The following is a 23,295-nucleotide window of genomic DNA, read 5'->3' as shown; positions in this document are numbered from 1 at the left end:
TATAGTCAAGTGATTAATGTGAACTAGTCCGTAATGCACATTCTCTAATTTCTCTCTATCAATACATCTTACTTTCATTTTGTTCTTACTTGCTACAATTACCGTAGTCTTAGAACGATTGATTTTCATATAATTTTTAAGTATTTGATCCATCATTTTAATCACGGCTTCCTAATCTTGCCCATCTTCTATATGCAACGCAACCATATGCCAAATTCAAGGAAGCCCACTTTCTCACCATGTACTCTCACTTTTTTTTTTTTCATTTTCTCTCGCAATTTGTCCATTCTGTTGAATAAATCCATTAAAAAGGATGGGTAATAAAGAACAACCTTGCTAACAACCCTGCTTCACACCTTGCTTGATAGCATCTTCTTCAATATATTCGGCTCTTCTTATCACAGCGGTTTCATCTCTAAACAAGTCCTGTATTACTTGTCTATTTTTGTAACTTATGTCAAGCGTTTTCAGCATTTTGAACATTGTTTTCCAATCAACTCTGTGAAATGTCTTTTCCAGATCGACAAAGGCAATGTACGTATGTTTATCTTTCGCATCCTTCTATCCAAAATTAAATTCAAATCCAAGATTGTTTTGCATCTTCGTCTTCCTCTTCTGAATCCAAATTAATCATCTGCAAGGATAGATTTCACCTTCCCTTTGATTCTTCGTAGAACGATGGTTCTTAATGTTTTTGACGCATGAGTTACTATGCTCAGAGATCTATATTGTTCACATTGTCGTTTATCCTTTGTACTTATAATGTGTGAATTCTTTCCAAATTTCAGCCTGCGTTACTAAATAGATAATAATCATAGAGAACAAAATCTAGTTAATAGAGTGGATTTTCCATGCATTGAACCTACAAGTTCTTTAAAACAACCCGTGATGTACTATCCCACAATGAAAGAGGTTTGTTTGTTAAGATTAAACTTATTTTGGATCTTCGCTCTTCTTTCAATGCTTCTTAATTTTCCTCAGAACGTTTCAATTATAATCTGTACTAGTTCTTTGACCCTTCTGAAGATAGTTTCTATTTGGTAAGAAAGCACTATTCTTACTTTTCAGTTAATAAAATAATAAATATTATAATATAATAAGTAAGCATGTTCTGTAATCGTTTAGTTTTCTGTTTTACATATACATAACTAAATAAATGCACATTTTGAATTAAGAATATGTAAGAATATATTTATTTCTTATTACAAATGTAAGTAATTTTCTCAATATTTGGCTCGTAAAATCTATATCTTTTCAATTTTCAGATCACTCAAGGTATGCAGCGTTGGTTTTAGGGCGTGTAGCTTTGATTAAATGCTGTGGTTGGATCAATGGATGGGTGGGGTTAGTCTACAATCAATCTTCAGACACTTCAAAGGGTCAAAGGTGAAGATTGGTGGTGACTGGATTGACAGACAGGGGAACAGGCAGTGGAAGGAGGGCATTTGGGCCGCTGGGTAGACGGTCGGATGTAGTTACGTATTTTTTTTTTTAAATATTCACTTTACATGTTCATCTTTTTTCTCTTGGGTGGCGTCGGATTAGGTGCATGGGATGTGTTGCAGAGGTGGTCAATCAAATCTAGAGACATCCCAATTAAGATGCAGACCGGTAGCCGACTCTGACATATGCACTGCTACACATAGACATATACACGTACGACACCACTTCCATGCACGCATACACAAGTATAAATTAAACTGCACGTATCCCATCTCCAGCATCAACACCTCCACAAGAAACATACATACATACATACATATAATACATATAATACATATATAATACACACCACAATATTTTGACGCAGAAGACCTATGTTCGATCCCCGGCGGGAGTTCATGTGTTTCGGATCCCATGTTAAGCTGTAGGTCCACATTTTATATAGCCTTGTTGCTGAAAGATACGCTAAACTCAAATCATATCCAAAAGTCTGACACACACACGTTTGACACCTGCAAGATCCCTCAGATGCCACCTATTTTGACCGAACTTTGAATTACGGAAACATAGTGACAACCGTATTTCACACTTCACAAAATTGTTCGTGTAATTATGATTATGTTCTCAATGTATATACATTAGTTGTCTTTTTTTTTTTTTATCATATACTACATAATATCTGTAATTGATTTCTTCGTTGCCTCCTCTCTACAACTTTCACTGCTACAGAATTCGCTGTTTGCTATTGTCTTCTTTTGTTTCACTTCCATCGATAATCGGTTTTCTATAATTTATTTTCCAGGTCTTCGTCCCTTCCTTAAGTTTCCGTCATACCTTTCTTTTGGTTTCTATGGCTCTTTATCAAATTTCTATTACGATCTTCTTTCATTCCTAATGTTGTAATAATCTTTTCTAGCTGTTCGTTTCGTATACTCCAACATTCGCCATAATTCAATAATTATATTGGAAATAAAATAATACCGGTATGTTCATATGTATAGACGTATCTTTGATATATTTCAATATTGTAGAGCTTATTTTTATTTTTTTTTCAGCTGGTATAACTATTGGCTTTCTAACTTACTACCAATATGCCATAGCTACTCATACCGACTCAATTCGGTCACTGTCTCAATCGTCTCATATCATAATTTGGACTTCATATGTTTCTACGAACTGGAGAAAACTGCAGCTGAAAGCTGTAATACACGTATTGACACACCTTTAGTGAACAAACGTACATGCTATATACATAGAGACATTTTATTTCTTCTTCTTCTATTTTTAATGACTGATACTTTGTGAGACATGGATCCGTAGCTTAACATGGAATCGGAACTACATGATCCTCCACCGATAGTAATAGTCCCTCGCACCAAACACACCACACCAAATATTATTCATACACAGACACGATTTTTATAATACATTCATAGTACATTCACTACAGGTAGACATATACCGTTTGTAGAGTTTTTTCTGGTTTAGCGTCCCACGATTATGCGCCAATGCTAACGGAGACGGTATTGATTCGAAGGATGTTAATGGCAGAAGGACGAAAATAGGAGAAAACTGGAAAAAAACGAGAAAGCCCATGCGCGCTGTGTTTCTCCACCACAACGCTTACTTGTCGGAGCTGGGATTGAACCAGTGGCCTCACGAGCCAGAGGTGAGCGCTCTACCACTGAACAGACCTTTTTTTTTTTTTTTACATAGACATACTACACTAATATTTCCAAATACGCTCACCTTAGCACTTTAGTTCGGTAAATAACAGAGAATAACTAAAGTAACTAGAATTGCAACACACCACGCACGCGATTTGTGGTTACGGAATACATGTCACTATCCAAGTGGTGTCACCTGTGTGTGGAGTTGGAATTCGTTGTCATTGGTGCTGCTTTGCATATGTTCTTGCTCATAGCGTCCGATGATTATTGTGATTTATGAAGGATGTGTCTTTTTTTGTTTTTGTTTTTGAGAAAACTGCAGCTGAAAGCATTATTATTCGACAAGTCATTAAGGATAATTCTTTGAATAAATCACAATTTTACAAATGTTTTCTTAGGTCAAAAATGGGCACACTTTTCCCAACGGTTCTCTCACTGTTGGAAGCAGCGCTGGAACACCTCTTATTTTGGGATTGTGAGCAGCTTGTCAGTCGCATTCTACATGTCTACTCTGGGCTAAAATTTGGTTCCTGTCAGGGACATTTGGACTTTCTCTTCATAACAGTAACATACAACCTTCTTTCTTTTCTTTACTCTGTCTATTCCCTCTTACGCGGGGTAGATATTTTTTATAGTTTGTTTCATCTTGCTTGGTCCCAAACATCATTCTCCATTAACATCTTTTCTTGTAAGTCAGTAGCTACACAATCTATCCATAATCTTTTTGATCTTCCTCTTCGTTTTTTCCCTTCTACCTCCATCTTCCATACTCTTTTGTTTACATAATAACTATTTCTTCTCTTGTAACATGACCATATCACTGTAATAATATCTTGTGTGGTTCTTTTAATATATCAATTACTTTAACGCTGCTTTGTATTTTTTCGCTTCTAATCTTGTCCAACATTAGCCTTTCTGGGTTGAGTTGAGTTGATTTTGAGTTTAACTTCCCTTTCAGCAGCAAGGCTATATGAGACGGGACCTACTGATTAACGTGGAATCCGAACCACATGAGCTACCGCCGGGAGTCGAACCCGGGTCTCCCACGCTAAAGGCACGTACGCTAACTGCTTAGCCACAAAGGAGCTCATTGATCTTTCTGGTAAAACCATAATCCATCTGAGCATTCTCATTGCGGCCACGTTTAATTTCTTCTCTTGCATCTTCTTGATTCCCCAGATTCCTTCTCCATACAGCATTGCGGATCTCGCTACGGTCTTGTAAGCTCTTCCTTTCACCTTGAGACTTATTCTTTTAATACTAAAAATACCTGAGGTAATCTTGCACTCCACACATTCCATCTTAATTCTGTGTTCTATTTCTGCATCTAAATTCTCATCCGTATTCACTGTGGAACCTAGGTATTTAAATGTATTTACATTCTTTATATACCGTCCCTCCATCTGTATGGTTTCCCTTCAATTTCCTCCAAACTTCATGTATTCAGTTTTCTTTTTACTGATTTTTAATCCTTTTCTTCCTAAATTCTTCTCCACCCTTCTAACTCCTCTTTTCTGGCATGATATAAAACAATGTCATCTGCAAACAGCATACACCAAGTTGATGTATCTTTAATACCTTTAGATAGAACATCCATAACTAGGTTGAATACATATTGACTCAAGGATGATAATTAGTGTATTCCGACTGTGACAAGTATCCAGTCCATGTAGCCTACTGTGGTCCTGATCCTTTTCCTAGCTTCTTCATACATATCTTGGGCGAGACGAACACATTTTTCAGGTACACTTCTCCTCTCATCAATCATCAGAGTTTTTCACTCGGTACTCAGTCATAAGCTTTCTCCAGGTCGATAAATGCTACATGTAGTTCTTTCTTCTTTGCTTGGTATTTTTCCATCATTTACCTAATTAAAAATCGCATCAGTTCTTCCCAGCTGATGTTCCCCGGCATGGCATGAATCCGAATTATTCCTCTCTTATTAATATCTCCTCTCAAAGCCATCTCTCAATGATTCTTTCACAAATCTTTATTGTATAGAACATCAGCTTAATTCTTCTATAATTATCGTATATTTGAATATCACCCTTCTCTTTGAAAATTGGTACTATTATACTTTCTCTCTATTATTTGCTATCCTTTGCAAATACCTCTTGCATCAGATTTAACAATATATCTGTTCCTTTCTCTCCGAGACCTTTCTATTGCTTCCACAGATATTTCATCCGGGCAAGTTTTTCTGGTCATTTTTCGTTTTGCGTAACGCTTAATATTACTTCCTCTTTCCTTATGTTGTCTGCAACTTTCCTCTTTGGTACACTGTTCTCCAAGATTACTCTCAAGTTTTCTTCATTTAACTGCTTGTTGTAGCAGTCTCCCATGTTCTTTTGATTTTATGATCTTCCTGTAGTACTTCCCCTTTTTTCTTTTTTTTTTTTATCCGTATACTATGAGATAAATCCTGTAAGTTTGTATCGTATTCTGGCCATCCGTAGGTGTTATCTCTCATTTTTACTAGTTTCATGTTCTCCTATACTTCTCGCCAGTCTTCTGATTTTGCTTTTTTTAAACTTTTATTTTAGCTATTGTATTTGCTTTCCGGTATCGTTCTCGATTCTCACCAGTTCCTGATTTATCGCATTTTACTTTCGCTCTTATTTTTCTCTCTGATTTCCTTCTGAACGCTCTTATTCCACTACCCAGTTTATTTGTTTGCTGCAGCACCTTTTCCTGAAGTCTTACCTGAAACTTACCTGATATATGATTGTGTTAAAATCCCGGTTTAGTCGAAAAACATGAAGTTTGAGTTCAAATAACTCTGATAGGAGTAATGATAAAAATCTCAAATTAGCACAGAATGTAGTGCTGTTATATATGTTTATGACAAATAAAATACATTATTGTGCATTTTAATACTACAAAAGTTATAGTCTCCCAAAAATAAAACTTATTCCGTTGTAGTGATATCGTTTTGGCACACCGATGAAGGGCTTACTTGTCTTCAGAACACGTCGATATGCTGTATACTTGTCCTATATGTTGTGTATTGTTTCAATATTGGATCAATAACTATGTTTTTGTGTATTTTTCTATTCCTAGCTCTTAAATATACGGAGATTAAACAATACTAATAACCAGTGTTTCATTCAGAAACAATGTTCCGGGGGTACTACTGATACTATTCTATTTATTATTATATTGCAGACGTTTTATTTTGGTCTGCTCCAGGGGGCACTCTCAGAGCTCTGGGGTGACAGTGCCTCCCAAAAAACAGGTCTGAAAGAAACACTGCTAATAACCTACTACTATTTGAGAGAGAGAACCTTACCCGAGGCTTTTAACACAACTGAGATTGCAGTAAAAAGAAATTATTTTGAAAAGAAAAACGTATTATTGTTGTAAAACACAAAACATAACTGCATGTTAGCAAGATATCCATTCCATTATATATGTTTAATTCTAACAAAGTAATTTGATGCAAGTGGTAGAATAAGTAACACATAATGGTCGTCGTAGTCCTTTGACTGAAATAACTTAACATTTTACAATGTCTTCTGAGATAGGAACAATTTTGTGGTGCCTTATAGTACCAACAAATCTAGTACAGCGGTCAAAACGTTTTTATAGTTTCGCAGATCTTAGTTACTTCATCTGATTTCACCAGAAAATATTTTATATTTTGTAACTTTTCATTACAAAATGAGTACATGTCATCTACGTTGAGTGTCTGATTATTTATTGGCCTTTGCAAACTTGCTATTGCGACTTCTCGTTTTGTAATTCCACTCACACCATCACACAGGTTTTTCCCATAGGATGATCGGAAAAAGTGCCATTCAGCGTTAAGATCGAAGTCGTGTTTGTGACAGCATAGATTAGCAAAGTTCTTTTTGTTTTTATATTGACTTGAAGCTCCATCAGTAAAATAAATATTTTTTAATGTTCGGGTGTACTTCTTTAATATACACTGTGAAAATCTTTTGAAAGCAATAAAATGTCATTGTATCGTGCTTTAAGTGATCACTTTAAAAACAAACAGTTTTGTGTTCTAATTTATCATTTTCCTTAAAATAGAACACGAAAGCGTGAAGTGTGGTTTGGATATTGACCCAGTGAAAACACTGTATCTCACTCTGAACTCTGAATGAATAATTTTCTGAAAAATCTGTTAACACCAAACATTCTTCTGCAGCAAGTTCTGCCTTTTCTTTTTGAGAAACTGAGCTTGAGACTTTTACACAAGATTATGCGGTTTCAGGTTTTCCAATTTCTCTGATAACGATTCAGAAAACCTACTTTGCTCTTGAGAACTGTGTTCATCTCTGCTCTATCAGCTGTTATTCGCTTATTGCACATTATTGTACCGGGCAACTCAACAGTTTCATTGGAAATATTAAACACGTCCAACAATACCTGTTTACCTGCATCTTCTTACCTGCATGTTTACACAGTACCTGCAACATAAACATTCATATTTTAAAAATATAGATTCACATGACACTATTAAACCCTTCGTAAACTTGTGCCATTTGCTACAGATGTGAACAGATAACTCACTACTGCCAGACTGACCGGTTACATGCAGCATAGCTACACTGTATGTGTTGCATCAACATTTGGAGCTATAAATGCCCCCAAGCCTGTCATAACGTAGTCTAGCCGCGAAAATGTTGGAGTATAATTTATTGTAACTGTACTTCGATACGTGTGAAGCTATCAACATGTTCTGAAGACAAGTAAGCCCCTACAGAGCACTTCTTTAGTGCGCCAAAACGGTAACCCTTCAACAGAGTCTATTTGATTTTTAAAAGGCTATAACTTTTGTAGTAGTAAAATACACAAGAATGTCTTTTATAGGCCATAAACATATACAACAGCAATACATCCTATGCTAATTTGAGATTTTTATCACTAACCCCATCAGAGATATTTGAACCCAAACTTCGTGTGTTTTGACTAAACCTGGATTTTAACATAATCATAAAAACATAAGCATAAGTATATCACAATCAATATTTTTCCTGGTAAAACTAATGACATCTCTTCATATCACAAATTAAATCAAACTGTGTATGCCGCTCCTTCCTACTTACAAAACATTACAAAACGTGAAATTACACCAATATTGATGTTTACTTTTACTTGTAAGTTTGTCATAGAAAGGAGAAGCATAGGTAAATACCTATAGGCCTAGTTTCTACTTTCATCCATTACCAATCGAATGATTTTTGTTTTATCCTTCTAGACCAAGTACTGTATTCGTAATGAACGTTTTTGTTAATCCTTACAATCGTGAAAGTAGACGCGCGCCACGAAACAAACATGGCCGCCACTGGCAAACCGCTTCAGATAAACATACTTTAAACACAGTTTTAAAGTCTTAAAACATGAAGCAAACAACTGCGTAAGTTTCATGATTTTCAAAAATGGCCGAGCAACCACCCCTGGATCACTTCAAATGGATTGACCCATAGGCAAGAAATGTCAGGTTGATATTGTCATTTTTTTTTAAAAAAATGAAACTATTGTACATTAAAAACATAGTGGAAGTGATTTTTCTATATTTTAATTGTTTTCTAACTAGTAAACAAAACTTAAAACGTTATGTTTAGTATATGTGCATAACCAGCAAAAAGTGAGATAAGGTTTAAAATTGATAGTGTGCTCTTTATCTAAAATAATATATCATGCATGCTTTTACAATGCAATTCCTCTTTGATAAGAAACCAAAACTCGTGTTTACATGTGTGTGTAATATGTGTGTCGGTGAGGGTTTAGGGATATCTTAAAAAGTATGTGTATGAAAAAATTAATTACTAGGTAGGAAAAAAATAATTATGCGTATAGCGCATACAATTTCAGCATTAGTTACCGCTATTATTAAATACATATTTATCACCGTCTGGAAATCTACAGCTGTTTGCTATAATGTGTTTGCATGTTTTAAACACATATGAAAGATAATTCTGACAAGTAAACCTTACGTTTGGGTGAATCGAGTTGCTGACTGAGACACATATGAGAAAGTAGTACTAAATGTGGTCAGTATTTCAGTGAAGTTTTAGGTGCGAAGCTCCAGGGGTTTAGGAGATACAGCTACCAGAACATCACATGGAAGTACAGAATAGTCTTTATACAGTTGGAGGTAAAAGCTCTGTAAGACCTCTTGTAACGACAAAAGGTGCATAACAAATATATGGGTACATATTAGGACTAGGGGGAAGTCATATAGTAAGGGTATATCTGACGGTGGCCATCTTGAAATCCGCCATTTTGAATTAAGGTTAAGTTTTTAAAATAGGAATAGGGTCATGTGATACATGATTTAAGACTCAAATTTAATCAGAAGAACAATGGTGACGTTAATTTTGATTTACGCGCAATTGGTAAAAAGTTACAGGGAAATTAAATATTGTTGCTGCATATGTATTAGTCCTTTACCCCACCTTGTAAATTTTGTTTTAATGATAATAATTAAATAAAAAGCAGATGGATAAATATTAGGTCTATGGTAAGAGTTGCCTTGATGGCGGCCATGTTCAAATCCGCCATTTTGAATCAGACAAAAGTTTTAAACAAAACGCATAACAGTGACACCTTATTAATAGCAAATTTTACCATAAATCCAACGGTATAACCATTTTTGCTTTATCATTAACCAGCATTTGTTATCGCATAAACAAGCTGCTAATTTAAATAAAAATGACCAAAGTGGAACTGAGTCATAATTGAACTTGGGTCTTTGGTGTTTTCCAGAGAAGTCCTCAATTAGTACAATCAATATGTAGTTCAGAAAAGAGTGCATGACTTGCACAAATGCTCTGCTCACAGTGAGCACACCTGACACAGGCAATCGAGTTACACTTGACACATTTGTCGTTAACAATTCCGTCAAAGCAGTAGTCGTAAGAAGCGATCCATTTAACTTTGTGCTGGTTAATGATAAAGCAAAAATTGTTAAAAATGGTTATGGTAAAATTTGCTATTAATAAGGTCTCACTGTTATGCGTTTTGCTTAAAACTTTTGTCTGATTCAAAATGGCGGATTTGAACATGGCCGCCATCAAGGCAACTCTTACCATAGACCTAATATTTATCCACCTGCTTTTTATTTAATTATTATAATTAAAACAAAATTTACAAGGTGGGGTAAAGAACTAATACATATGCAGCAACAATATTTAATTTCCCTGTAACTTTTTACCAATTGCGCGTAAATCAAAATTAACGTCACCATTGTTCTTCTGATTAAATTTGAGTCTTAAATCATGTATCACATGACCCTATTCCTATTTTAAAAACTTAACCTTAATTCAAAATGGCGGATTTCAAGATGGCCACCGTCAGATATACCCTTACTATATGACTTCCCCCTAGTCCTAATATGTACCCATATATTTGTTATGCACCTTTTGTCGTTACAAGAGGTCTTACAGAGCTTTTACCTCCAACTATATGAAGACTATTCTGTACTTCCATGTGATGTTCTGGTAGCTGTATCTCCTAAACCCCTGGAGCTTCGCACCTAAAACTTCACTGAAATACTGACCACATTTAGTACTACTTTTTCATGTGTGTGTCAGTCAGCAACTCGATTCACCCAAACGTAAGGTTTACTTGTGAGATACATGTTTTGTTGACAGTACATGTGATGCATTTATATTTTGCTACTACAACAAAAACACACTTGTGTCTGGAACACTAGGCTAAGAAAATATATTTTCAGAATAATTTACATACCATTAAAACCGGAGTACCATCTCTTTGTATTCAAAAGGATAGCATTTCCTCTAATTTGAAGGGTGTGAGACAAGAACATGGTAACCCACAATTTTACTATTTTAAGAAATTAGATGTCTTCTGCTGCAAAATTCATTTTCAAAGTCAGAAAGCTGATTTTTCACATAAGACTGTACATGAAAGATTAAACGGGCAAGGTTCAACGAAGCGGTATGCGTTGCGCTCTATCGGGTGCTGCAAAACGCAGCAATTGCAAATTGTGGGTTATCATGTTCTTGCATCACACCCTTCATTTGAAGTAAGCGTAGATGAGACATGCTGGCCCAGTGACAGTACTCTCACCTTTGGCACGATGTACCCCCATGCTCAAGAAAAATTGTGCGTATACTGTAACTCACGAATTTTCGCATTTGTTCCATTTTCCTTACATTTATAGAGAAAATTCTGTTATTAGTAAGTGGAGATGATAGAAAGCAATCCATCTAAGGAGATATTTCCATAATAATATAATAAAATAATAAAAATATAAGCAAGAAACAAAATTATGCTCGGTTTTGCATATACTGGCAATCATGCTTTCAAGGGATTTTTGCAGTAGCACAGCACGATTGCCGAGGGAATTTCAATTTGGCAGTCGCGGAGTTGAATGAAGGAACTGAGAAGTGAAGTAAAATATTTCACTTATTGGTTTAAACCTAATGTCTAGATTGTCTGCCAGATATAAATTAGCTTCTGTAACCAAGATGTCATACGGAAATATAGAAACAAACAGGTAATCTCTTGTCTTGATGTTGGAAGTGACATGCGCCATGGCTATTAGCATTTATTTGTTGAGAAAAAGGGAACAAGTAGAAAGCAGTTTCCGTGGTTAGGTGGGTAGCGTGGTGGACTTTTAGTTCTCATACTATTTTGACACCAGATCGAATCCCATCCCATCCCATTTTTTTTACAAAACATAATAGGAAGTGTATAATTTTCATGTTTATAAGAACCTAAGCAATATAATAAGGAAATAATTTATTTATATTTTTCTTTAATGACGTATTTATCCAGGATTAGAGTACTATTGTTAATAGCTATTGTTTTCAGTTTATGCTGTTGTATAGCTTCTCTCATCCTCTTTTGTTAGACAAAGAACAATTTTGTCTCCAACAAAGAGTGAAGGAAATATGCAGACAGAAACAGACATCTTACTGTGAAACGTGATTTATCGTGATAAAATGGCAAATTTGCCGTTATTTAAAAAAGAGAAATTTTAGCAAATTATTGAAGTTGGTTTCTCTTTAGCTTTTAGCTAAAATATATATTTTCTTTATAAGACTATACTTTATAAAGTAAGGTGTGCGACTATACCCATCAATTTAGCTAGGGAGTGAAAGATATTTTATACAAATATTTTACAGGTTTAGGTGCGTGAAACACTAATACATCATGGTTTCGCTTATCCGACCTTCGTTTATTCCACATACCGTATTATCTGACATATTATTGCAGATAAAAAATAGCATTTCTCGCTTGAATTTCTTAAACTGACTCGTGTTAGGCTGCAGCTATTACTGAAACATTTATTTGGAAAATGCGAATAAAATAATGGGTTTTGGAAAACTTTCCTAGAAGAAACTTTAGGCCCAAAAGTAAAGTACCCATTAGTCATATTTCCGTTACAAATAACTTATGCCATATAATAGAATTATTAAGGAGATAGTTGTATGTGAACTATGAGCAAAATAGTCTGAATTATTTCTGAGACAGTCGTCGAAAAAAGTCACCCCCAAGAATAAACTATCACTTGTGGATCTTTTCAGAACAAACGAGTTGTGCTATGTTGTCACTGTTTTCATGAAACATTTATTTATGAAATATGAACAAAATCGCCTCAGTCATTCTTGAGAAAGTTGCAGGGTAAAACTTATTCCCAAAAGTTATATACCACTTCTAGATTTTCAGGATGATGGAATTATATCATTAGGTTGTTTATGTAACATGTGTTTATGAAATATGAACAACACACATCTCCTGAGTTGCTTTTGCGAAGGTTATCGGGAAATTTTTACCTTCAAAGGTAAACTATTCTATCTGTAATTTTGAGGATAAACTATTTATGTATATTGTAAATTAATTATGAAATCTGTACCAAGTAGCTCGAGTCTTTTTAAGCAAATCGTTGGGGAAAAAATCACCGTCAAAGTAAACCTCTTTTGGATTTTTCTTTTCGGGACAAGCAAGTTATACTATATTGTAAGGTTACTACTGAAATATTTATTACTCAAATTAGAACAAATTCGTCTCACTTATTACTAGAGACCGGATGTTAGGGCAAAATGCCTCTTCTTTAATCTTAAAGATATAATCAAAAATAACGTTTTAAAGTTTATATCAGGGGGTAAGGTTTCAATTTAAGCTAATTTTATTTTGCATAATTTGCTTATTTCGCCCCTTCGTGCCTAAATAATTACTTTAGTGCCTAATATTACCTATTCTATGCATTTTCTTCAAAATAAAACTTTATTGGGAAAATATATAATTTAGTATTTCAAGAAAGAATTCTGCCTCTTTCGAGAAATATGTGTTGTTTGTAGTGATAAGATCCCGTTAAAACTTTGGACTGCTATGTGTAGTGATAAAGTGCTGTATAAAATGTATTTACCAAATACACATGCAAAACATGTCAATTCTTTTTATATATACAGTAAAAGAATACATTAATAAACAGGTATGTTTCTATATTCTTCGAATATTATATATGACGAATTTATTTCTTAATTGTATTCAGTATTTAATTTATCTTCATTACTTCGAGCTACATCTTAGTGCCTATATTTTAAATTTTAGCAGTCTATTTTCCAGGTTTTTAATACCTAAACATTCAGTATCTAATTATTACTAAAAAATTATCAAAAACAAGTCACTCCTTGAGAAAATCACTTTTTCTGAATGTTTTCAGGACAAACGAGTTATGCAGTATATTAGTTTATTACTGAAACATTTCTTTACGAAATATGAATAAAATTGCCTGAGGCGTTAATGGAAAATCAGTATAAGAACAACTAGTTCACCACGCTACCCACCTAACTACGGAGACTACGTTTCTTTTGTTTTCTTTTTTCTTAACAAATAAATGCTAATAGCCATGGTGCGTATCACTTCCAACCTTAAGACAAGCTTTCTTCCTTGTTTCTATTATCTTTGTACGACACCTTGGTTAGACAAGTTAGTATATATATGGCAGACAATCTAGACACTAGGTTTAAACCAATAAATGCAATATTTTACTCCACTTCCCAGTTCCTTCATTCAACTCCGCGTCTGCCAATTTGAAATTTCCTGTGCAATCGTGCTGTGCTACTGCAAAAATCCCTCGAAAGCATGATAGCCAGCATACGCAAAACAGAGCATAATTTTGTCATTTGCTTATTTTTTTATTATTTTATTAAATTATTTGGAAATATCTTCTTAGATGGATTGCTTTTTATTATCTCCACTTACTAATAACAGAATTTTATCCATAAATATAAGGAAAATGGAATAAATGCGAAAATTCTTGAGTTACAGTATACGTGCATTTTTTTTTTTTTTTTAGCATGGGGTACCACAGCTTGGTATACGACAAAGCAAGATTGTGATGGACAGTTTTGAGCCCGTGATTTTCTCGAGACTGTTCCGGTTCTTCCCACAGTTTACCGCATTTTACGGACTATAAGACGCATTTTTTTCTTTGAAAAATTGCCTCCAAAATTCAGGCGCGGTTTATACTCGAAATTAAAAGAAAAATGTGTAGTGTTTGATTTAAAATTCCCGCCAGTCTTAAAAATGGTCATATATTCGATGCCGCGGGAAACCTATCTCTATCTGGCAACATTGAATTCAATTGGCGGCAGAAGTGCACCGATGCGACGAACATGAGTTGCTGCGTTTCACAAGTTTGCTAACACTATCTCCCTTCTGCCCCCGTCAATTGAAAGAAGAAAGTTCAGATGACAATTTTCAAGGATTTTAAAGGTCAGTTCGGTTTTATAAACTAATATTTTTTTAGCCTGGCTTTGCAATCTAATAATAAAAATAAAAATGTTACAGTATTTTAAAAAAATGCTTAAAAATTAAGATGGGTCTTATAGTCATAAAATACGGTAATTTCTTCAAATTAAAAAAAAATCGTCCATTACTGAAACTGAATAATTATTGAAGAATTGGGGGAATTTAGATGCAGGGGAACTACATAGATTTCATTTTGTCTTTCATGTTTAAAATATAGGATGAAGGTGCAAACATCACGTAATTTCCTTTTTTTCAAACAACAAAACAAAGAATAATATTTGAACCTAAATTGGTGAACTATTATTTACCCATGAACTGACGTTAAATTTTATATTGGTATCAACAAGTCTTTTACAAAATCTACAAAATTTTAAAATTTTAAAATGTGCTTGTAGATCGAAATTTTGACATTTATTTTGATAATTTTTTAACTATGGAATTATGAATGTATTGTATTTCCTGTAGTCAAATGGTAAGTACTCCTGTTTTTGATGTCTACTCCAGGTTTTTGATGTCTATTCCTGATGGTCAGAACTAGAATTTTTTTTATACATAAACTGTGAAGAAGACCTACTTGAATTAAAATTAAGTAAAACGAATCTGATCAGTCAAAACTCTTTGTTGGCTAGCTCTGGGAGTTTTAGTATAAGACCAAAAAAAAAAAAAAATCCAAAAAATGGGTCAAAAGATTTCGATATTGCCCAATAAATGGTTTTTGGATCAGGGGCCACAAAAGTTTTGAACGGATCCTAAATCGCGTTTTCGTATTTTCTATGAAATAAGCAGATCATACTGAGTTAAGTGATAGTTTGGGTTTGGCTACACTGTATGTAGTTCTCCAGATATAAGGTTACAAGAAAATTTTTGATTGAAATATATTGGATCTTGGATTGGATCAGTGGCCACAAAATTTTTGAACGGACCCTAAATAGAGTTTTTTTTATTATTTGCTACGGAATAAGCACATCATGTTGAGTTAAGTGAGTGTTTGGATTTGGCTACACTATACGTAGTTCTCCAGATATAGGCGAACAGGAAATTTTTGATTGAAATAGATTGGAATTTTTAAATTAGGAAGCACAAAATTTTTGAACTCGAGAAAATGTTTGAAAACTACATCGAGTTTTCGTATTTTTTACGGAATAAGTATCATATTGAGTTAAGTGATTGTTTGGGTTTGGCTACACTATAGTAAAAAGAAAAACTTCTTAAGCTCCCATCCCTTCTAAGGATATGCAATTCCCAAAATTTTGTCTTATTTGCAGTAGGATATAGTCCAGGGCTCAATGAGAAAATTTATTCAAAATTTTAAGGTTCTACGTCGTATAGTTTTGGACATCTGAGGAATGGCAAAGAATCATTCAAGACCCCTCCAATCCTACTTAGGATACATTTGGCAAAACTCCATCTTATCTACAGCCAGAGCCGTAGCTACGGGGGCGCGGGGGGGGGGGCGAGCGTGGCACTGATAGCAAGGGGACGCCGAATGGGCAAGAAGAAAGAAAAGGTATCGGAAAAGAGTAAACGATGAGGCGCCCCATAAAAGAATTGGTGCGCTATTAAATCAATATTGTTGCTAGTTTGCAAAGAAATACATTTGCTAAAAATTTTCTTGCTCGCTCCGCTCGCAACTCAACATTTTAAATAAGAATCACAACAAATTTATATTTATCACTTAAAGAAAGTTATTATAAACGATTTGTTAATGATGATGTGATATACAATGTGTCGAGTAATGACTTATAGTGTACGCAGGGGTGTTTTCAAATTCGGAAACGGTCAAAGTCTGAAATACGTGTTCAGTGTTATGATTGTGATGAGTTTGCCTAGTTAATCACGCTTTTCTATGCAATCAGATTAATCATGACGATGAGAATGAAGGTATGAAAATGAGAGGAGTGAAGAGACACACGCAAGCTGCTGTTTAAGCCGAAATATTAATAATGAAGATAAACAAGGGGAATAATAACATATTCGTAGAGTAGGGGCTAAAAGAGTCAGAACTTAACCCAACGAATTTAGTCTTTTTCAAAGACTAATCACTACCGGTGATTTTTCTTATTCCATTTACAAATTAAATGCTTCCTATTAAAGGAAGTTATTGGGATCATTTCTGCATCAACTAGTTGTATTGCCAGGATATGTTTTCTGTGCATACGTATGAGTTGTACTCTGTTTTATCTATCTACATACAGACAAAACATAAACCTTCTGAATATCCGCTATATTTCATATTTTTTTTATCGTAAAAGAACTAACTAACTCTATGGCCTATAGAACCCAGAGGTTCAATTTTGCATTCATAAATTCTGTCCAATGACTTCTGTCATTATCCAACTAAATCCCATTTCTACTTTGTATTCCTATTTCTGCGAGATTCGTCTTAATATTATCCTTCCATCTGCCTCTAGGTCTACCTAATAGACGTTTTCCGATTGGATTTCCAGTCAGAACTATGGAAGCGTCCCTGCTTCTTTCATTCTCGCTATATGACCTTCCCACCTGAGCCTCCCAGATTTGATGACACTAACAATGTTTGGTAAAGGGTGTAAATTAAGCAGTTTCTCCTCATAAAGTTTTGGCCATTCCCGATTGCCGTTCATCTTGGGCCCGAATATTCGTCTTAGGATTTTATTCTCAAATACCTTGTTTGCGTTCTTCCCTTAAAGTAAGCGACCATGTTTCGCAACCATACAGAACAACATGCATGATTATCGTTCTATATATTTTGGGCTTCAAATTCGTCGACAGAATTCGCGACGACAAAAGATTTTGAACTGAATAATAACACGAATTCTCTGCTTTCAGTCGACATTTAATTTCTTCGTGGGTATGATTTTGGTCTATTAATATTGATCCTAGATATTTGAAAGTATCTACTTTATCGAAAATATTATTTGATACTTTGACGCATCGATAATTTGCAGTATTACGATCCCAGTGAACTTCCATGTATGTAGTTTTTTTGTATTTGTTTGTAAGCCTGCAAGCATTTAATAATGTCTCTGCATTTATTTCTATTGTTCTCCTATCAGATTTACATCATCAGTATATGCCATAACCTAGTGAATACCATTCAGCTCTAGGCTCTGGTTGCTATCTTTGATTTTCCTTATAGCGTACTCCAGAATAAAGTTGAATAATAATGTCTACAACGCATCTCTTTGTTTCAGGCCATTCTCAACGAAGAAGCACGTGGACAAGAATGTTTCTACGCGGACTTTACTTTGAGATTCGTTTAAACACATCTTAAGTAATCTACCCAGCTTTTTCGATATTCCAAATTCTGCAAGAATGCTGTATAATATTTATCTCCTAATATAATAGTAAACTTTTGTAAAATAATTGATGTTCCTGGGTATTGTATTCCCATTTCTTTTCGAGTATTTGTCGAATGGTAAATATCTGGTCCACAGTTGATTGATTTCGTATAAATCCACACTGAAAATCTCCAACAATTTTATTCGTGTATGGGATCAATTTTACTAATAAAATGTTTGAGAGGATTTTATAGGATGTTGACACAAGAGAAATGCCTCGATAATTATTGCAATCCGTTTTGTCGTCTTTCTTGTGAATTGGAACTATGATTCATTCTTTCCACCCTTCTGCCAATTCCTCCTCATTCCAGATAAGGAGAATGAGTTTGTGTATCTCGTTCCATAATTTTTCCTCTAGCTAAAATTAACTCAGCTGGAATTTCGTCTAGTTTTGGAGATTTGTGTTTCTTTAATTTCTTTATTGCAATTTCTACTTCTGTTCGCCTAGACTCTGAAATGTATGGTTCTGCTGTGCATTTCCCTTTCCACACGAACATTAGGTTTCTGGCTGAGTGTTAAGCAAGTCGTGAAATATATCTTTCCATCTATTCAAGATGCTATCTTTGTCAGTGAGAATTGTTTCGTCGTCTCTCTTTACTATATATGCGCGAGGTTGATGCCCTTCGTTTATGCTTAAACTCGTTTATGCCCTTGAACGTGTTTCAAATATTTTTCATTACTATTATCTTTAAGTTCATTAATTTAAGCTTTCAAAAAATCTGGTTTTCCTCTTCTAAACATTTTGGAAGTTTCCCGTCTGATATCAACAAAATTTAGTGTAGTTATATCGTTTGGATTTTGTAGCCAATGCAGTTTCGCCTATTTTCCCTTCTCCGTTAGTTTGGTGCATTCCTGGTCGAACCCTGATTAGTTCCTATGTATTTCCGCGTGCCTCAATTTTTCTCTTGTTGAAATTTTAATGCTATCCCTAATTTGAATCCAAATATCCTCAATATTAGTGGTCTCAAAACCTTCTAAAACGAGGACCTACTGCACTTCAATCTGGTATTCCTCTCTCGCCTGGTTCTTCTATAATTTCTTTAAACTAAATCTCTTCGTTTTCAGATGTTGAATATTCTCTTTATTCAACGATAATCTCTCTCTTTCTTTTGATCGCTGCTACCAGATAGTGATCACTGTCACAGTCGGGTCCTCTGAACGAGGGAACATCAATAATTCTAGACTGTCTCTCTACTAAAACGTGATCAATTTGATTGTGTGTTGTCCCTTCTGGCGAGGTCCATGTGTATTTATGAACGTCTTGATATGGGAATTTTGTACTCTTCACGATAAGGTTTCTGGATGTTTCATAGTTCATGAAACTTATGCCGTTGTCATTACTTTCCTTATGCAAAGTTCCCCCCCCCCATATAACCCGTATGAAAATATCCTGTCGCTCTACCTTCGCATTAAAATGCTCTAATAGGATTTTCATAATGGTATCGCGGGACTTGGTCGAATACACGTGATAATTCTTAAAAAGTGTCTTTTATATAGTCATCCTTATCTTCTGTTGGCGTATGTACATTTAAAACAATAATATCACACCACCGACCCTTAAAAGTAATAAAAGAAAGTCGTTTATTAACAAATTCAACCCGTTTAATTGCTGAACCCACTAAAAGAATCTATCTATTAAAATGCTATAATAGCTGTTAAAAACGTTTTTTTTTATACCAGCTAGCCTATGCTAGCTACTACCCGAAGAGGGTTACGCCCTCTGTAGGGGAAGAGATGTTTAGTATATTCTGCTATTCAGGGAGCAGTGGTTGGGCTATGGGTAGGTACAGAAAACTTTATTATTCAAACTTTCACAGTCATTATGACCTTTAACCATAATCATGAGGAAAGGTAAATACATAAACTGCAGTGAGGGAAAACCATAACCGTAAGTGATATGATGTGGAATGATGAAATGAAGTGCGAAACTCACTACAACACATAGGTTTTGTTAGTTGAACAAATGCTGGTTATCTTCTCGCCTAGGGGCGGCGCTAGGCATCAATGAGGACAGAGGAGCCCTGTTAGTACACAAGGTGTCACTGTGCATATGATGGCCATATGTGAGGTAGATGAGCGGCTGTAGTGTATGGCTCGTAGTAGACGGTGTCAGGGTGGTCTGGAGGTAGAGTGTAATGGTACAAAGTGAATAGTAATGAGAGCGGAGGGAACAGAGCGGCAACGGGAGAGGTACTTCGGGCATGATCGTCAAAAGTTTGCTGAAGAAGTGGATGATTGTTGTGCAGGCGCTGGGTGATATATTTAGTGCGTAATGTTTCTAAATGATATAAGATATGCGGAAATGTAAGTCTATGATAGAGATCTTGAGTGGGACTTGGTAATTTGATACGATAAGCAATTCGCAAGGCATGACGTTCCAAGATGCATAATTTCTCATAGTATGAGGTCGGAGCAGATATCCAAGCTGTAAATCCGTACGTCAAAATCGGGCGGAGGAAAACTTTGTACGTGTTAAGAAGTGTATGAGTATGGAGCCCCCAGGTAGTTCCAGCAAGACCTTTCAGAAGATTGAGGAGAGAGTACGCCTTCTTGGAGATATCTTTCAGATGTGGTGTCCAGGTTAGTTGATGATCGAAGGTTACTCCTAGATATTTGACACTGCGAGTAGGTTTTAAAGGTACATCTTGTACAGAGAGGTGTAAGAGTGTTGGATTGCGGTGTACACGTGAACGATGCTTTGGGGCAAGAAATACAATACATTGAGTTTTCGCTGGGTTTATTATCAGTCTCCAGCGGGAGCACCAATCAACAAAGGCATTGATGGCATCCTGGAGAGCCAGATTAAGCTGATGAATTGTTTTGCCCGTCGCAAAAAGTGCAGTGTCATCGGCATACTGAAAGAGCTTAACAGTATCTGGGATTGCTGGGAAGTCGGAAACGAATAGAATATATAGTAAGGGCGACAAAGCCGATCCTTGGGGAACTCCAGAATGAAGGAAAATAGGAAATGAAAAACTAGTGTTGATACAGACATAAGCCAATCGACAGCTAAGAAAATTAAAGATGAATCTAAGGTAAGCAATAGGCAGGCGGAGCTGTTTGAGTTTATAAATGAGAGCGGGATGCCAGACCTTGTCGAAAGCCTTCTCGAGATCAAACAGGACCAAGCAGGACGGGTTGCCTGTGTTAAAGTGAGTATAGATGGAATTTGAGAGGCGGAGCAATTGGTCATTAATGCTGAAAGAAGGTCTGAAACCAGCTTGCTCGAGTGGGATGACGTCGTGATGTGCCAAGTATGAATGAAGACGTTTGACAATGATGCGTTCCAGTATTTTACTGAAGGTCGATGTTAGTTGAATAGGACGGTATGAGCTAACAGAAGCAACGGGTTTATGTGGTTTGAGAAACATAAGAGTCTTCGAAGTTTTCAAGTCAGCAGGTACAAAGCCAGTGCGAAGAATAAAGGTAAAGATGTGACAAAGCAGATATAATACTACGTACGGACTTTCTTTAATGTGTCTATATGTAATAGAATCCATGCCAGGAGCTGTATTACGTCTGTGAGCTACAACTGAATTGATGTTAGATATAGAGATCGGTGTAGTAAGAGGATTGTTTTCAGGCAGAAGGTGATTAACATTAGGCTGTAGATGAGGAGAATCCAGATTGAGTTTGTCGACTGGATGAGAACGATGTGGAATTTCAGGTGCGAGAGGCGTAAAGATGTCCTGGAGATATCTTGCAAATGCATTGGCCTTGTCTGTATCAGTGTGCAGCGGAGTATTGTTGTCGATAAGAGGATATGTTGTACGAGTATTTTGACCTGTAAGCTGTCGGAATCTTTTCCAATACTGAGTGGGATGTGAAAGTGAGCCGAGATTGTTGCAAGCTTTGACCCAGCATCGTAATTTGTAAGCCTTAAGATAGTTGTGCACCGTTCGTTGCAACTGCCTGTAATGATGAAGAGAGTCAAGGTTGCCAGTGGCAGCAAAATCTCTATAAAATTGTCGGGACCGTTTGATCAGTGGTAAGTATTGAGGAGGTAAAGAGGGTCGAAAAGTCGAAACTGTTGACTTAGGGATATATTTGTCTGTGGCGTTATGGATAGTATTAACTAGAGAATCCAAAGTTTCAGAAAGTTCTAATTCTGTAACTGGTGGATGTAAATGATGAAGATGATCCTGAAGATACGATCTGTAAGCTGTCCAATTTGTTTTATCGTAACGATAGACAGTACGGGGAGGAGAAGACTGAGAAGTGGTAGTTACACGAGTCTGAATGTCTAGTTTGATTGGAGCATGATCGCTACCAATGAGATCAAGAACGTTAACACAGCTACGATGTGATATGTTGTTCGAAACAATAACTATATCTGGAGTAGTTTGACTCGCGGGACGAGTCGGTTTTGGAAGTGGTAGAGTCACTCCAGTGGTATGACTGGTGATGTAGTTGAGGAAACGGTCCCGTTGCGCATGTGTCCGGCTATGTAAATTCACATCTGTCATAATTATGTAGGTGCGGAAGGTATTGGAGATATACTGAAAGAAGCTGAACGAAATATCATGCCCAGGACGGATGTATATAGTTGCTACAGTCACATACAATTCCTGATAATATAATGATGTGATAAGGTATTCAGAAAGATTAGGCAGAGTCTGAGAGTGACTACGAAATGGGAAAGAAGGTGAAAACCCAATCGCTACTCCCCCGTTGGCTCGCCTAGCAGGAAAAGTGCTATCTTGGCGTAACAGTTGGAAGCGAGGTATGCGGCATGACAATCTGGGTGTGAGATGTGTCTCATTAAGGATAAAGGCATGGATTTTTTCTTCGAGTAAAAGTGCTTCGAAGAGCGGCTTATGCTGTGGTAAAGAACGGATGTTTAAGAACAAAAAGGAGAGCGCCATAATGCAGAGAATGGTGACAGGATAGCTGTTAAACCTCCGTTTCGAGTACATTTGAGTGATAATAGACGACATTGCCGGAGCATGTTGGATAGATATTGACGTGGAAAATTGCCTTAGCCGCGATTTGAATTTGTTGGGCGATGTGATCTCGAAGGAATGGATGGATATTTTGTAGCGAGAAGGTAAGAAATGTGAGAAGCTGATGGACAGTTACAGGTTGCTGTAAAGCTGGATTGGCGGGTGGTTGGATTTGGTCCGGTA

The 23,295-nt window shown here is 35.9% G+C and overlaps 1 protein-coding gene across 1 annotated transcript; it reads right to left on the bottom strand.

Annotated features, from left to right (window-relative positions):
* Positions 1–336: 336 nt before the first annotated feature.
* On the bottom strand, positions 337–23,034 carry LOC145665160 (uncharacterized). The gene is made up of 3 exons (XM_081732442.1): positions 21,632–23,034; positions 7,510–7,528; positions 337–561 (listed from the first exon to the last, which is right to left on the bottom strand). Exons 1-3 carry the CDS (start codon positions 23,032–23,034, stop codon positions 337–339), a joined length of 1,647 nt encoding a protein of 548 aa, XP_081588568.1.
* Positions 23,035–23,295: the final 261 nt, after the last annotated feature.

The sequence above is a fragment of the Thermobia domestica genome, chromosome 11, assembly GCF_964235325.1.
Source record: "Thermobia domestica chromosome 11, izTheDome1.hap1.1, whole genome shotgun sequence".
In the NCBI taxonomy this organism is placed as follows: domain Eukaryota; kingdom Metazoa; phylum Arthropoda; class Insecta; order Zygentoma; family Lepismatidae; genus Thermobia; species Thermobia domestica.
Note: the sequence above shows the minus strand (reverse complement) of the source record. Positions and strands in the feature narration are given on the sequence as shown.

Excerpts from the sequence above, each read along its gene's own strand:
- LOC145665160 (XM_081732442.1), bottom strand. The coding sequence starts at position 23,034 with ATGGCGCTCTCCTTTTTGTTCTTAAACATCCGTTCTTTACCACAGCAT.